Here is a 17,957-nt window from a genome sequence, read left to right on the forward strand (position 1 = left end):
ATCTCAATTCACTTTGCAGTCAGAGCAAGTAAAGTGAATTATGTGACAATCTTGCTGGCATACAGTGTGTGAAAGGAAAGGTTGTCATTTTTTTCCTAACGCGCAACAATATGTAAATACCGAAAATTGAACTGTATTCATTCAGCATTTAGGAAAGCAAAACTGCAGCACTTTTTTTTTGTTGTAATTATGAAGTGTGATGGAAACAAAGATTTTAACAGGATCAAAACAAACTAAGATGCTTTACTTAGTGATGCAGAAATGATAAATATTCACTGAACCCGGTGTACAGTTTGATCAGTAAAACTTGAGTCTGGGCAAATTTGGTGGCCACTACTTGTAGGACTATCATCTAAGAATTTGATATATGGAGAGTCAGCAATTGAAACCGTATATCAAATTCTTTAGCTGATAGTTCTATAAGTCACAGACCTTTTTATTTTGATTCCTTCAACAGTAATTCAGAACTAGAACAGGCCAGCAGTTTTACTTATGGCTCACAGACTGAATAGTTTGATTTGCGCACTTGTAATCCACAGGAAAAACAAACGCCAATAGGTTTTACATGCCTCTCCAATATTGTATATCCCTTCATCAGAGCCAGACTACAAATATAAATCCATATTTTACTGCGTTCTGGATCTTTTCAAACTTGAAATGCAATTTTTTTTTCTTGAAATGTGTTGCAGTTTCCTTTCCCATATCATTCAAACAGTATTTTTACTTGGACGTCTCAGTTGATGGACAGTAAATAATACAGTGGCATGATAGACACTAAGGCAAGTCCTGACTTTAAACAAGCTATCGGCATGTCTGGTGTTCACAGTACTGCACAACGAAATGTGGTCTAGGAGAAATACACTTAAAACAAATTCTTGAAAATATATATTGTGCTATAGTGTTCTGTTAGGAAAACTACTCTTTATTATGGCACAGGTCTGCATGTGAAAGTCTTGTAGTAATTCAATACCCTTTTTAATTTGAGTCCAATTTGTTACATTTTCCATTAATGATGGTGCCTGAGACCCCTTTGTTATGACTAAAGATTAACCCACATGTATTGAGAATTTTTCCTATGGTACCTTTCACAGGAATTCGGAGAATTATCATACCCTAAATATTTGCATTCTCCACTATTTATACCAAAAGAAACATTTACTAACACTGACAAAAAAGTGAAAACATCAGAATAAAGTTAAGTTTTTTTTCCCCACAACTTTTCAGATAGAGTGGGAAGGATATTGAATTGAGAGGCATTTTCTGGCTCTGTCTTTCCTTTATTTGTCCTTGTTTACTGGAGATCACCTAATACAACAAAGACTTGAGCCTTGACCATCACTCCCCAGCCAGTGGATGTCAGTGAGCTTTGATGTTAAAATAAATTCAGTAGGACAGATTTAAATCATAAAGATTAAATCCACGCGAAGTTTAAAATCTCAAATTCAACCCCAACAATTTGTAGTAAGTCACAATATCTTTAGCATTTCATTTGTGAAGTGTGTCTGGGGTTCCATAGCTAATTGCGCAAGACAAATCATGTGCCAAAGATAAGTTGGCCTAAATAAGAGCAGTAGGAGTTGAAGAGCACAGACTGTTTTACCACTTGGCATAGATTAGATGATCCAGCTCATATTTTTCACTTTTCTCTCTGCTATTACTAGTTTTTATCCTTGTCCGTTTTTTTTGTTTTATTGCTGGCCATCACCTTTGATGTACGTTTTCAGATTTAGGTTTCAGCTTTCCTTGCCCAAAGTCTTATAGCCTGTTTTCTACTTTTTTTATTTAAATAGTGCTATAATGACTTGTACAATGTTTCTGAGAGTAGTGGATTAGTTTGTATTCTGTTTTGGCTCTTAAACGTTGGATATGACCACTGGCATGATGCTATTTAATGATGGTAATTGTAACTGTGTGAAGCAATAAAAAATTTTTTGCAAAAAAAAAAAAACAATGTTTCTGAGAGCAGGGGAAAAACTGCAAGGTGTGGTGTAAGTTGCTGGGGGGGGGGAGGCAATGAAAAGAGCCATTTCTCGAGTGCTCTTTGAAGACCGACATAGGTGGTCCTAGTTCTGATGTGCAATCAATGACTATTCCATGCTGTAGCATTCAGTACAAGGATCAGACTCCCATCCTAGATGTTCTTATGCAGGGCTTCTTTAGGAGGTTGGATGACGTGGATCTGAAAAACCTTAAGGGCTAGTACCTAGAGAAGCAAGACCTAATGAACAAAGTGCCGGAGTTAATGACAACATTATGGCAAATCCAAAGGGCTTAGAACAAAATCTAGTCTCTAGTAGTGAGGCAATAGATAGAGGGGGTAACCTCAGATTTAGGTATTCTCTAAGAGGCCCAGCACAAGTCATGAAGCTATATTCTGAAGTACTTGAATATGTTTAAATGCTGCAATAGGAAAGCAAAGGTAAATTGCAGTCTACTTTTGCAGAAAAAGCTGCTGGTACAATTGATTTCCTACATGAAATCTGGAGTGATGGAAGAATCTAGCACCAGTAATCTTCATTTCGTTTACCAAGAAGATGAGTTTAGAGATATTTTATGCTTGTTTAAACGGTGGGAGAAGTGAAACTATTGATGAGAGCCACCAAGAATCGTCCCAATGGATTATTGGTTACCTATTACTATAATCTGTCTTGTCAGAGTTTAGTTTCAGGTAATTGTTGGACCTCCTTGAGACTGTTCTCAAAAGACTGTTGATGCTGCAAAGGACTAAATTCTGGCACTGCCTCAAGTTTATCCCAGTAGGGTTTCAAGTGCCCCACGCTACAACTTGGTCTCATGAGTCCGTTTTCCCACCAATTGGATTTGGTTATGGGCTGCGTTCCAGCATATTAATTAGCTCTAATAGAGGACGAGAGACCGCATCAAATGGGAATACTGTACGATAACGTGTACAAGTACTATTCCGATAAATCTAAATTCAGCTGCACAACAGATTCTAGTCTGTCACAGCCAGTTGTTTAGTATGTCTGCGAGACCAATAGTATTGCTGTATGTCTGGTATAACCGCCTGCTTTCAATGGTGGATTGCACATGCTTTTCGAAAGAGACGGAATAGTGCCAGTCCATAGGGAATGGCTCAGCATTGTTCTGCGGAGTTGAAAGAATTGTGTTGCAAGTTGATGGGAGTAGTTTTGTGTAATTCAGAGAAGGCTCAGATGTGTAACCATCTTGTAGAGGACTTCCCATTCCACTATCGTTGGAAGAAGCTCCTCCAATTCCTTTAGTTCACGTTTAGTGTGCTGGAGCAGTGGGACGACATTCAGATCCCAGCACAGGTTTACATTGTTAACTATCATGCCAAAGTATTGGATGTGATCCACTGCAACTTAGTTTAGTGTCACACAGCAGCATGGGAAATTGACACTTTACTGTCAGGTCGATTTTCCCCCAATTGATCTGCAGACCAGATGCTTCCCTATAGATTTGGGGTATTTGAATGAGGCAGGGAATAGAACAGATGGTCTGCATATGGTGACACCCTATCTTCATTTCCACTGGCCCATTGGAAACCAGCCATCTATGCATCCAGGCTCATCCTCATCACCAAGGGCTCAATCACTAAAGCAACAAGGAGCTGCAAGAGCAGACACGCCTGGTACATGGTACGTTCAATGGCAAAGGGAGAAGACTTCTCCGTTCACCCGACCTGTGCCCATGCACTCTCGTAGAGCACTGTGCCATATCACAAGCAGCTAGGGCTGAAGTCCTGCTTCAACAGAACCTGATACATGAAGGGCCAGTGAACTGTCTCGGATGCTTTTCGAAGTCCACTGACAGGGGAGCTGCCTTACCATCAAATTCACCAGAGTGGGTAAGGACCATCTGAAGGCCCAGGGGATCATGCCTAGTGCACGGGACTCCAACCTTTTGTGTAATGAGAGCTACTTCTGATCTGCTGAAGGCCAGGTAACTTGCACATTGTTACCATACGCCATAACGCCTAGCTCCATTGGCTTTAAGCCTAACGTCTGTAAAACCAGGTGCTATGGTTTGAACAAAATATTTTGACTAATGGCACTATGACAGGACTGCTGTGTGTCAGTGAGCGTGTGGTTTTAGAGTGTGTGTGTGGTGTGTGTGTGTGTGTGTGTGTGTGTGTGTGTGCTATCAAAACTGTACATAGATGTTATTGCTTCTTTACGAGATGTTCGTAATCCTACCTCATGTAACTGTGAAGCACTCTGATATCCAAGGGTCATGTTTGCGATATATAAAACTATAAATAAAATGGGATAAATGTGTATGGGTGTCTTGAAAGCCTATGCTGTATGTGTTTGTGGCACTGGAATACATTTCATCATATGTGGCATCATTACATGTTTAATACAAGCATATAACCATTTTCTTTTTAATTTAAAGTTCAGCAAACGTTCTGCAAAAATGTTCATGATCTGGAACAAGTTTCTACACTTTAAATTTCTCCCACTTATATAATGGTTGTATTTTTCAGTTATTTATAGGGCACTGTGTCTACTAGCCACTAGGAGCAAAATATCTGTAGTGTGTAAAGATGACACTTTTGGAATGGGAGAAAATGTAAATGAAAAATTAACTTAATGATTAAGTTAAATCTTCATTTTAATTTTCTACCATTCAAGATGACTCCAGCACTGCTCAATATCAGGCCCTGCAATCTGAAGACAATGTAAAATAAACACAGCCTTCCATTAACTTTAAAAGAAAATTGTGACTCTGTGCTTAAAAAAAGAAAATGCACTTAAGGCTGAGAGCTTATCTGACTGGGTCAATGAGCTACTGGTAGCTCGTATTTGACTGTTTAGAGACAACTGGTCTAGTGCCTCTAACAATCTGGAAACAGTTGTCACAGCAAATGATGGTGGTTATTGCCTTCGAAAGCCTGGTTGCTAGGATTTTGGTCTAACTGTTTATTAATGAGATAGGCGAGTAGAAGGAGCATTGAGTGAATTGGGAAGAGGGCCTAACAAGGCTTTGCGATTACTATAATGTAAGGGCATCTCTGGTCTCTTGGAAGTGAGCCTAAAGTCTGCACATCTTCAAAGGACAACTGTAAATGTGGCGAAAAGAGTGAGGTGTATTTCTTGAGGAATTGAAGGGTAATCTATTCATCCTGAGGCCATTCCAGATGGCATAACTATAATAGTACGATTGATCTCGTACACCATAAATTGGTAGGAAGTTCTAGTTTGCATTAATCATCCTTGGAGAGCGTTATCATAGGGGGATGTATTGTTATGGGACCTTCACTGGGTGATTCCATGTGGCATGTTGCACCTCTTAGTACTTTGGAACGGTATCGGCAATTGTTAGTGTATGATCAATCACCCAGAGCCTTCAAACAGTGACGGCACAAGCGCGCATCTACTTACATGTGCACTAACCAGTATTGTAGCTTACCTAAAGCTTATATAAAGATGTAATCTCTGTGTGATTGAGAGTTGTGTACATTTTAATAATAGATGAATTGTTGCTCATTTTAATAATAGATGAATTGTTGCTCATTTGCTTGCCATTGACTATATGTATCAACCGGGCCCAGTGAGGCAGCCCATCCACTCAGGGCTCCCATATGCTGCATGGAGCAGCCACTATGGACATCTATTGTGGGGTGCATTACAGAATTAATGCTTCCCTCTTAATATGCGTTAGGACATCAGGGAAAGAATTTCTGTATGACATCTTGTATACGTGGCCAAACAAACACTGTAAACTTGAATTTCAACCAACACTGCTGCAATGCAGCTTGAACCCCCTTCCCCCACTCTTCCACCCCAGAAACTTTGGTTGCCCTGTTGAAGAAATAGGAAATGGTTAACGTTTAAAACGAAGGCAACACTATCTGTAGGGGCATGTACAAACAATGGACAGCAGTGTATCTCCATTAGCTTTCAGTCTGTATCAAATAATGTCTTCTGTGCCATTGGGCACAACCACACGAGTGATTTACGATAACGTGCTACCTCATTGCGCGACCCAGTCAAGGAGCCTTAGTGTGTAAAGTGTACCACATCACCTTCCCAGTAATCTCTCCTCATTCTTCATCAGCATGGGGCACCTCACTCTCCCTGGGCGGGACTGGTGTTGTCCCTATAGTTTGTTGGCGGCGGGGAAGGCAGCTCGCATACTACATGTTGGCATGATCACACATATCACAGATGGTGTTCTTGGGTGGGGCCTAAACTCTGCTCTAGATCTCTTCTGCTGTTGTCTCTATTGCCTCTCTATCTTCGCCACTCCATGCCGCACACCTGTAGTCTCTGGCCACTGCCTCAGTGTCTTCCCTGCCTCTACCCAGTCCCATGCAGCCTAGGGTTTGCCAAAAAAGAATGATTTGCTGCTGAAATGGACCCTGAGTTTTGCTGGATACTTGGGCACATAGTTTATTTGTATCACACTTATCTTCTGTTTGACTGCAAGAAATGTTTAATCTGCACTGCAATCTTTAAAGAACATGATTTTTGTGGTTCTCCTGTTTGATTCATGCCCTACAGAGGGCCAGGTCTTCACTGAAGTGCCTCTTCTGCGCCATAAAATGCACAATTGCCCAAATCGCACTACTCTGAGCCTGAGGACAGTCTGCCAAACTCAGTCTTAGGGACCCAGATCTTTCAGGGGTAGCTGTGTTCCGAACCCAGCACTCTTCCACCTGGCCGTGTCCCCAGTGAATCATATCCTGTTGCAGCTATGTGGCGGCCTTGCCCCTCCTGGAGCAGCTCACCCCATGCTCCTGCCAGGCCTAATCACCAGCCGTTAAGGTCCCGGGTCCTTCTCCCTCATATTCCATGTGCGCCTTTTGTCAGTCTCCCAGCCGTCACCGGGGTGGTGAGGGGGAAGAGAGAAGACAACTAGGATGGAACCTGATCTCTGCTGGTTCACTGGAATCAGGCGTGGTCATGCCTGTGGGTCATCCTCTTATTTCCCCGCACCGCGGGTCCTCTCTCTTTACTGCAGCTGCATGGGCCAGATCCAGCACGTCCTGGGTTCGCAGCTAATGCACCTTGTGTGCAACTCTCCACCAGCATGCAGAAGGGCCACCAATTGTGCCCAGGATGCCACTGGATGTTTGCTGGTGCCCGACCCCTTCTTGACAGTGGCGAACTCCTGCATTAGGAGGCCCCCTGCTCACATCTTGGCCTCCCCCTGTATAGGCATGAGACATCACTCACACGCACACACACTCACAGCCCCTCCCAGGTCCATCCAAAGGTCGAGATGTGTGAGGCTATGGAAGGGGCGATGGGCAGCTACTGTCGCCCATAGCTTTTCTCTAGTCATGCCAATCAGCTTGAAGCACTTTTCTGTTGGTGAGAATTGAGCAAGGTGGGAGAGATGGAAGGAGGAGTCTCCTAGCTCCTCCCACGCTCCCTCTCACCACTCCACCAATAGAAATAAAACAAGAGGTGGGAATTGGGAAAAGAATGACTTGGATTGCTCCTAGTCCATCTCTTCCTATCACCACTCTGTTTAAGTTTCAAGACTTCTACTTTGTCTACCATTGCTTATCTGAACCTTGGAGAAGCTTGGGAAAGGAAGGAGTGGGGTGTCTCAACCAGCCAATCACGGCGTGGGGTATCTGGCACCCAGCAATAGAAAGATAAAGGAAGTGTAGATGTTCACAATATCTGAGAACCCACACGAGGGAGAGGTGTGGTGCAGCGACCAGGGTAGCTGACTCTGGAACACGGGGGCTCACGATTCGATCGCCGGCGGCAGGTTAGCCCAGCACCTTGTGACTCTGGGCAATAGCTTGCTTGATCTTCCAGACGGCCCCCAACGCCAGGACACCTCTCTCGAGGTAGCTGCGCTGTACAAATGCTGGTATTTATGTTTGACAGTGTAGTCTAGTACTCTCAATCTTGGCAGACCCAGAGGAACAAAGCTTGGGGGTCGAGCCTTGGGCGAGATATGTTCTTGTATGGGAGACTGGAGGGAATTTCCATGTTTTTGGGGGAAAAAAATGCTACAAATTTGAAAAATGTCATGGTCACACTGTTGCCATGGCCAAGCCAGTCTGGGCAGGGTATGCCAGGACGGCACCCATAGATTCCATAATTCACACATATTTAGAAAAAATATAGTTTTTAGGCTTTGCATATAGTTGTGAGTTTAATATCCATCATCAAATAGTTCTCTGTAGGCCGCGATTATGCTACAATTTTGTGATCTGCGCTAGTCTCATAGCTATTTTGCATACTTTATTCTTTAGGAAAATCCACTTCTATTTGCTATTGCCGGACTCGAGCATTCGGGGCAACATTTCCTTGTTTAGCGTTTCTGCATTTGTTTGTTCATTTGAGAAATTCAATGAAATTATTAAGCAAATTTGTTACTAAAATGAAAATATTTCCACATTTTTCATTCAATCTTGTGACTGCAGTGAGATGTTGCTGTGGAGCCTATACCAATACATGCTAGTCCTGAATGTGCTAGACAAGAAACATAGTCTGTACTGGTGCAAAGACCAAAGATATGTAGGTTTTTGAATAACCGTCCTAATGAATGTGTGTGTGTGGGGGTTTTTTTGTGCTTTATTTATTTATTTATTTTTTTAAGTTTTGGCACAGAAATATCCCAGCAGTGAAATAAGCAGTCACAAACATTAACAGATACAATCAAGTACTGTGGCCTGCCCTTTAGATTTTTTGATCCCAGCTTGTACCTAAGGCTCTATATAGTGTGGCAGCTGCAGCACCTGTAATTGGTTCGTATTTTTCTGTTCTCAACGCCTCGTCGCCGAGAGATCTTTTAGTATTATGTTTCCATATTGTGCGACTGTACCACAATGTCTTCAATGCGGTGTGCACTAAGGGCGAGTGTAACGGGGCAGAGGAAGAAATAAGTGAAGCTCATTAATGTATAATAAATATAAAGGTACCCTGAGCAGTGAATATGAAATCTTTAAGCGAAAGAGTCCATTTCCTTCTTCAGCTGTTGGTCCTGGGCTTCAGCGCAATCTCTGGGTCAAGGATATAATGGTGCATTCCCTGTGTAATGGTTGATTTTACTTTTAAATTCTCGTCGTATAAGCCGATCTCATCTATTTGAGCTGTAGCCTGCTTAAGTGGCTGACTCCATCCTTGATGAGCCTACCAACCTGCCATCCTTTTTATTTTGTCCCCTTATTTGGACTGTGTAAATTGGGTTGATGGTGTCTTTTATTATAGTGCTGTTGCCAAAATGTGAACGCTTTGTGTGTCTTAATGCACGTCTGTGCTGCAACTGTGAGCACTAACTTAACCCCACTGGCAGGCACTCTGCTTGTCCTGCCTGCAGCTACGCCAATAACTTCAACGTGCTTCATTACTGCCTCCTCCCCAGAGCCACATGACATGAAGTTAATATTGTTCTGTCCTTTCTCTAGGTTGCAAAATTAGTGATGTTGTATTTTTTTTTTTTCTTTTTCTTTATTAGCATTAGAAAGTCTGGGCTTCGGCTCCTACATCAGCGAGGTGAAAGACGTCTTGCAAGAATGCAAAACTGTAGCATTAAAAAGAAGAAAAGCCAGTTCACGTTTGGAAAACCTTGGCATTCCCGAAGAAGAATTGCTAAGGCAGCAGCAGGAATTATTTGCAAAGGTCAGTAAACTGTGCTGCAGTAACCTGGGTCTCTGCACGGGAGCCAACAACAAGATGTGAAAATAAAGTGTTGTGCAACTAATCTTGGCTTTTACTTGCTGCTAGCAACTGATTTTTATTTTTTAAATATTAATTCCTGAATGGTAGTAAGGCATCAAAGCTGCTTTCTCTACAGTGTGACAGTCTTACAGCATTCTTTTCTCTGACCAAACTACCAGCTTAAGTTTTTTTATTTTTTTATTATTGGCCCCATTAGTCTTGGTATTCTTCTTGTTTACTCTTGGGCTCAACATTTGAATATGCGCCTCCTAAGGCTCCTGTTTGTGTGAAATGAATTAGTCTCCTGGATTGTACTCCAACCCGTAGAAAGAGATTGAAGTGTTGATTCTCCATCCTGGGATAGATTACTAGTGGTCCCACACCGACGGCTGTCCTGCTGTGGAGTAGTTCGACTTTGTGAGCGACATCATTGAGCTCCTAGTCGGGGTAGGCTCCTAACTTTGGAATGGGAGGGCGAGTTAGCCATGGGCAGGAGCAGCTCACCCGAGGGACCCTTCGGCTTTAATTCTCCCGTTTCAATGATGTGTTTTTGGGTGCCATGAGCTGTAGTGGAAGGGATCTTTCCAAATGAAGCCTTCATTTGTTCTTAATCTGTAGCATCCTGTTTAATTTCCCTACCTTTCCCAAAATGTCATACAAAATAAATGAATATAAAGCAAAGAATTTAGTAAAAAATAGGCCATGAAACATTGCAGTTTCTAGAACATGATATTGAAGATGAAGTGTGCCTTAAGAAGGAAAAGAAACCGACGAAGTGTAGAAACGCAGTGCACAGAAGGCTATAGATCAGTGGTCTTCAAACTTTTGAATGCCGCACCCCCACATTGAATTATTTGGGCCCCCTTCAGAATATTTCATAATTATTCCATTAAATGTTTAAATATGTCTTGACTCATTTAAAGAGGAGACCTATTCAAACATTGTCGTTAAATTCTCTTACTGTTCTAAGAATGCAGCGAAATACATGATTGGCAAACGTACTGTTCTGGTCAGGCAGGCCTACTAACGTGTAAAAATACCCACAGTGTGATTATTAGAAATGGGAGTGAGGGTGTAAAAGAATATTTGGAGTCCCTTCCCTTTTGACCCCTTCTCCCAGCCAGAAATAAATGACTAAAGATGTTAGTGATGGCAAATTACAGAGAGGCTTACTGCAGCTTATTTCTTCCCTGCTTAACCCCTTCGCCGCGGCGCAAATTCCGCCGCGGCGCTGGGGGGGGTGCGGGGTGAGCGCGGTGCCGCCATGCTTGTGACGGAACCACGCCGTCATGAGTCACAGGCGAGCTGTGCTCATGACGGCGTGGTTCCGTCACGACTCCGCCCACTCGTTATTTCGCCCGCACAGGCGGGGAATCAGTGACGCGTGGGCGGAGCGGCCACAGCATGACGGAGCCACGCCGTCATGAGCACACGCTGCTCGTGGCTCATGACGGCGTGGTTCCGTCATGCGCACGCAAGGGGTTAAAACAAAGCACTGCTGTGAGCATAATGCTTCTTTTGGCCACAGCCTGGTGCACCCCCCACACCTCCTCAGATCACTTGAGGCCCCCATAGGGGGGTCCGCCCCCCTGTTTGAAGACCTCTGCTATATCTAATTCTAGTATTTAGGAGCACGCAGAGGAATGAAAACGGGATTGAGCATTAGAAGCGAGGCATTGCAAGTTTGAATTTGTCCAGCAGAGGGAAGATTGGGAGGGGAATGTTAATATGAAATGTAGGAAACACTTGAGCCGTACACGTAAAATAGAACTGATGAGAGCAAAAGGTCAGCTTAGTGAGAGACGTATGAGCAGACAGAGCCAGGATCTGAGAAAAATCAGAGGGACACATTTGAAGAGTATGGGGTCAAGGACACAGGTCAGTTTCAACCGGTTGTAAATGGACATTGTTTCTGAGAGCTCGCTTTAACCTCCTTCTCTATTAGTCCAGTTATAATATTGGACTTTCAACCAGGCCACTAATGCTGGTGGAATATCGGCAGTGGTGTAGTAAGGTCAGGTGGTACCCGGTGCAGATTTTTTTTTTTTTGCCCCCCCCCCCCCCCATTCCTACTCCACTGAATATCTGTAGATGGCTTTTCCATAGATTGCAGTGATGCATCATAGGAAAAAAACTTGGATGGCTTGTGCTCATTCCTGAGCTAAAGCCTGGCTTTTTTTCTGGGAAGAATATCCATTTACTGCACCTTTTCAAGAACTTGCTAGAATACAATTGCAAAAACATTTTATTTAACTCCAGCAAAGAACTCTGGTGATGCAAGTTAGGTAAGTCTCTATCCCTTTTCTATAGATGGACTTGGTGACAGGGCACGTCTTGCTTACATACTCCTTCCTCTCTTACTATCTGCTGAAATGGGGGTAAAAAAAAAATGTCCCCCAAATTTTGGGCACATTTTTATAACTGTTTTGGAAGCAGTATCGAGCGGTTGCCTGCTGCGAATAACGTATTTCTGTCCACACCATGCTCCGTGTTGCTCTCTCTTGCATGTACGCCTCTGCCCTTGTGTTCTGTGTTGCGCCCGCCCATGTATGCTTATTCTGATCCTCTTGCCTTGCTGTCTTTCTCGTGTGCTTCTCCCTCAAGTGCTGCTTTTCCCCCTCCCCTGCCTTCTCGGTTTTGTGGTTCCCTTCTCCCATTGCCAATGCTTGTTCTAGTATATGTTTATTTATTTTGTGGAGGGCTAGATGGCGCATTGCTGCCGACACATCCAACATAAAAGAGATTTTGCTCTACTTCTGTTCCATCTTGGATTGGTGAATAGGATAATGATGCCTGCATCATTTTGTAGGCCCGCATACATACTAGAGCATGCATGGACCTACAGAATGACACCGCTGCGTTCTTGCACTTTTTAAAGAAAGCTTCTATAATATGTGTTTTTATGTGTAAACCTACATACAGCAACACAATGCCCATAGGTACAAAAGCAGAAATCCTTGGCATTCTGCAAGGTAAAGGAACAAGTAAGGTTGTTAATATAGCACAACAGTATAGGAGTCTAGGTTTGGTGGTGGTGGTGGTGACGGATTTGAATCTGCTGAGGATCTAATGTCCCGGTGCTCCTGAGAAAACACAAAGTAGAAACGGGCGGAAAGGTCGTTCGATCAGTCCGAGTCATCTGTCTCCAAAGTAGGCAGATAATCTCGATGCGGCTGCCATATATGTCTTTGGGTCTAAAGAAGCTTTTCACTCTGCTGTACAACATGGTTAAAAGACCTGTTTGCTTTCCTAATGCTTGTTCGACTCTGCCAGCCTATTATCGTCCTTGATTAGTAAGAAGTAGATTTCAAACCTGTTTTGGAGCAGCCACAATCCAAGTGATTATTATTACTACCATTAGCCTCTGGTCTGGCCAAAAGACTTGCTGCTGTAAAAGATAAAGCTACTTTAAGTCTTTGTAAGTATATTGCCGTCTCATCATAACCGTGGATGGTCCCAGTATACCATTGTGCCCCCATGGTAATTCATTTCATTTTTCCTATACATTTTTAATTACACCCATTTTCACAAACGCAGTCCCCTCAATAATCAACATAAGGGCAGGAGGAAAACAGTAGCTGCGACCATTGGTAAACCCTTTATGACAACACATATAGCCAGTGCCAAATAACCAGTAGCCACAGGTGGTCGACCACACACAGTACCTATATGATCTACACACATCTGTTCTATCAGAAACTGTTGCATTCTCTATTATAAAGAGTCCAATATACATAGATGAGACTTTTTCAGATTTTGTTTTTGATATTTTTTTTTTTCAGTCGGGGTGTGTCTGTTCATGGTGTTTTTTTCTTGAGCTGAAACTTTCTTCTTTCCTTGCAGTATGTCTGGTTCATACAGCCGAAAGGTTTAGCCTACTAAATTAGCTCTTTATGCAGCAATGAGAGAGGGATGTGAAAAGTGTCAGAGGGCCATTATAATAAGTCCTTAATAAAGGGCAAGATTGGGGGGCGTGGCCTGCAGCCAACAGCGATGGCCGCGAACTAGCGAAGCTCCGAGAGTGACGTCGCTTCCCCTGCATATCCGGCACTATATCCGAATATTTATCCTGCCCCAAAGACCGCTATAAATAACGGAAGGCAAGAGGTACCGATTGGTCTGGCCCTGAGTCCGCATTGAGGCCCGGGAAGCAGCGGAGGGCGTGTGGTACGGAGCGGCCTTGTTCAGCACCGGCAGCCGGGGACTGTATTTGCCCGTATCTGGCAGTAACCCCAGAACAGGAAGTGAGGCCCGACCGGGGCTCAGAGCGCGGGCCCAGAACAGTGCGGAGAGAGACAGCGGCGGCGGAGGACACATGACGGGGGCACATTAATCGTAACATTTGAGGCGACCTCAGCTTCGTACGTGTAAACAACGGCGCGCGGTGCGCTTGGAGTACGAAGAAGAGGAGCCAACTAAATCGCGTGATACCAAAGATCTGGCAGTGCGAAGGGAGTGAGCAAGCAGCTGGGCCCCGCAGGTGTGTGAGAGAACAAAGGCCCGGTTCATCCCCGGGGCCCCTACGGATGGTCTTAAACTGAAAGCGGAGCAGTAGTGGAGGGCGCGCGGAAACCAGCGGCCTAGCCCAGCACTTAAAGCTGGGGCCTGTATTTACGAAGGGCCCAGGAAACGGAAGCCAGACCCTGCAGAAGGCCAGAGGGGCCGGCCCGGGGAGGAACGGAGGGAAGTGGCGGTGGTGAGGGACGCCTGTGGGGGTCCCATCACTTCTGGAGGCGGTGACCACATCGGGAGCAATCACATTGGGCATCGGTGCGAAGTGGGCTAAGAGCGAGGTAAGAGGAGCCGGCAAAACCACGCGGTGGCATCTGCCATGCAACGAGGAGGAGGCACACTATCAGCTGGGGCCACCAGATGAAATGGAGGAAAAAGGCCCAGTCCCTGCTGTGACCCTATGGCATATTAAGAACTGTTTGAAAATTTAATAAAAAATAATAATAAATAAATAAAAGAGAGATCTGGAAGAACCTCGTCCGCGCTCCGAATCAAGTAGCACTCTGAGGCGGGCCATAGCCAGGCCACTAACGTGGGGACGATCTGGGAGAGCAGAGACAACCGGCGAGGACAGGCAGGAACCTCAGGTGCGGTGTGACGCCCAGGGCCCCTGGCACGGTGGAGCCAAAACCCCAAAAGAACGGGAATACCCGCCGCTGCGTGTGGGTGACGACGAGGACCCCAAGCCCCATAGATCTATCAGTGCTCATCAGACGGGGAAAACCGACAGGCCGCGCTTGAACTCAGGACTAGCGGCAGACGGCGGGGAATACCTGTCGGAACTGACCAGACCAGGAGAAGATGTGGGGGGGAGGTGCCAACACGTGACCACTCAGGCAAAACTAGACAAATATGCCTTCGCCAAAGACTCCAATGGCCCGCCGGAGCGTAAAGAGCTTTCGGATGGGACCTCAGACTCCCGAGGAGCAGCCAAGGTGACATTAGAAGATATTATGGCAGCTCTTGCCAACGTGCAGTCTACGGTGGGTTTGATCTCTACAGACGTTTCCTTCCTCCGAGCTGATCTTCAAAAAATGAACGCCAGAGTGATAGAAGTGGAGCAGGTGGCGAAATCCCTCACTAAAGACACCGCCTCGCTGCTCCACAGAGTTGGTCAGTTGGAGAATGAAAATAAACTCATGGCGGCCAAGCTGGATGATCAGGAGGGGCGCTCTAGACGGAACAACGTCAGAATTACGGGGGTCCCAGAAAGCGAAGGGAACCATGCCATGGATCTCTATATGGAAGACCTAATACAGTCTAGGCTTCAGCCTCGGGGGCTCTCCGCCCTCTTTGCCGTTGAAAGGGCGCACAGAGTACCGGGTGGTAAGCCCAAACCCGGAGCGCCCCCACGACCTATACTGGCCCGCATCTTTAACTTTCGAGATCGAGACGTTATCCTACAGGCGGCGAGGGTGGCACCGCCAGTGCGAATCCAGAATTCCCAGATCTCCTTCTTTCTGGACTATACGGCGGCGGTTGCCCAGCGCCGCAGAAGCTTTATGGAGGTGAAAAAAGAACTTCGTCGAAGGGAGCTTCCATACTCCATGCTATTTCCGGCAAAGCTAAGGGTGGTAGCGGATGGAAAGACGTGCTTCTTTGAAACGCCAGAGGAGGCCCACGACTGGCTTGAGGGATGGCAGCGAGCCGAAGGTGATGAGAGATCAAGGCGGCGACTACGACAAGATAAAGACGACAAAGAGGACCCCAAGATGTCAGTACAAGAGCGGAAGACATCGAATTCCACGAACACAGACACTGAGGAATGATACGGCTAGAAGTAGCAGCAGAACTAGCGATGTGAAGATGAGACGAGCCCCTCGTAGGCTATGAATTGACTGTGTGAAGAGATTATGCCCATGGCGACCCTCCATTACCGGTACTGTTGGCGACGGGTCAGGACTACGGGATCAATCGTGATGGTAAACCGCGAATGCTGACTGAAAGACTGTCTTTGAGGTTGGGGGGAAAACTGCAACGGCTCTCTGACTTCTCTCCCCCGACACGCAAGTACTGTTTATGGGATTAAAGCACTCTGCTATGTTGGGGTGGGGGGTAGTTGGGGATCCGTCTGGCAGGGAAGCAGAGGGGGGGGGGGGGTGGTAGGTGGGGGTTGTTTTCCATTAGTGTATTTTTAGGTTTTAAAAGAATTTTTTATTGTTCATTGGACACCTTGATTTTGAATTGAAAGTACACCCACACGAGGCACGTTTATGTATCAAAAATGTGACAGTGATGTTAAATCCACCACAGAGCTGGACCACGACACGTTGGCACACACACAGAGCGCAAGCTACACCAAGATAATGGCGAGTGCACCGATGAATGATCACCTTGGCCCGGGCGCCCCGCTGACAGTGATATCATGGAATGTGAACGGCCTGGGCAACAAAATTAAGAGGGGGCTGGTGCTACAGCATATTAAGAGACACCTCCATTGGTGGCTCTCCTACAAGAGACCCATCTGGCCGGCACGGCCGTGAAGGCGCTCGATAGATGCGGTTTCAAAATGGTAGCGCACTCAGAGTTCACCTCCGGCTCCAGAGGAGTTGGGATCCTCCTCCGTAAAAGCTGTCCCTTGGTGGTGACCGGGAAGTGGGCAGACGACCAGGGGCGATTTGCTGCGATATCGGGACAATGGGAGGGATGCAGCTTTAATTTTGTTACGGCATACATCCCCCCCCCCCGGCACTGCACTCTCTTGCTTTTCCGGCCCTGGAAAGTTTCCTGCTGGGCCTACCCCCTGGAGAACTAATCATAGGGGGCGATTTCAACGCCACAGTAGATGCGGAGTGGGATAGGCACCCCCCACGAGGGCAAAACGCGACCCCTACACCCCTACGAGGCTTTATGAACGCCATGGGGCTCCTTGACGGTGGGCGCATGCGACACCCCACAGAACGTCAATGTTCGAGGCATGTGGGCTGCTGAATTCATCTGTGCATAGATCGCCGCCTAGTGTTGGGTCCGGATGTTTGCACGTTGTTGTCCTGGAAGAGTCTTCGAAGTATCATGAGATAGGTGACTCCTCCCCTGGACCACAGTGCGCATGGGCATCCTCTCCATCCTTAGATTGTTTTTTTCCGCCATTGGGTTCGGATGTGCTTATCTTAGCTCAAGTTAGGAAAATTCAGTTTAAGGCCAAAAGGCCTTTAGTTTTCGTCGGTACTGTTCCCGTTCGGTATCGACTGCTTTCTTGATTAGTTTAGAAACTTCTTCCAGCCTTTCGGATCCGTTTGATCCGACCATCGAACTTACATCGACGATGGAATCGAGGACCCCATTCAAACGGTGTCCTTTTATGCCACGCCAAATACAAATGTCTCTCACCGGATCATTACGAATCGAAATGTATGGCCTGTGCCCGATTCCGATCGAAGAAGACTCTCCGGAATCGACGGGCGGCGAGATTAGAAGCGCAGCAATTGGCGCCTGCCCCGGCCAACATCTTCAGCACCGAGGACGAGGATGTAGAGAGCGTGGAAGAAGTAAACTCCAGCCCCGCTTCCGGACACGATTCCCGATCGGAAGACGACTATGAAGTGCTTTTTCACAATGAAGAAGCCGTCGACGAGGTAGGAGACTACAATGAGGCCTTTGGGGCCGAAGAAGATAGCTCTAGCGAAGAGCCAGGCCCACCCGTCGATACGGAGGCCGTCAAAGTGCGTCATTCTACGGCTCAGGTCGAGGGATCGCCTCCGGCCCTTACCCGAGATCAATCCCAAAGTTCTTCGGCCCCGCCTTCGGGCCCGGCCTCGAACATCCCGCACGAGCCATTATTACCAAAGACGACTGGATTCCCTTCAACGAAACCGAAACCAATCGTCCCACCAG

At 45.8% G+C, this 17,957-nt stretch overlaps 1 protein-coding gene across 1 annotated transcript in view; it reads left to right on the top strand.

The window, feature by feature from the left end:
• DR1 (down-regulator of transcription 1) overlaps positions 1-17,957 on the top strand; it is a 99,035-nt gene that overhangs the window by 61,126 nt on the left and 19,952 nt on the right. Inside the window, exon 2 of the mRNA XM_085602204.1 lies at positions 9,409-9,572. Within this exon, the coding sequence (XP_085458330.1) occupies positions 9,409-9,572 (164 nt within the window). The remainder of the gene's footprint in view (positions 1-9,408; positions 9,573-17,957) is intronic.

Source organism: Triturus cristatus, chromosome 4_2 (genome assembly GCF_964204655.1).
Source record: "Triturus cristatus chromosome 4_2, aTriCri1.1, whole genome shotgun sequence".
Lineage (NCBI taxonomy): Eukaryota > Metazoa > Chordata > Amphibia > Caudata > Salamandridae > Triturus > Triturus cristatus.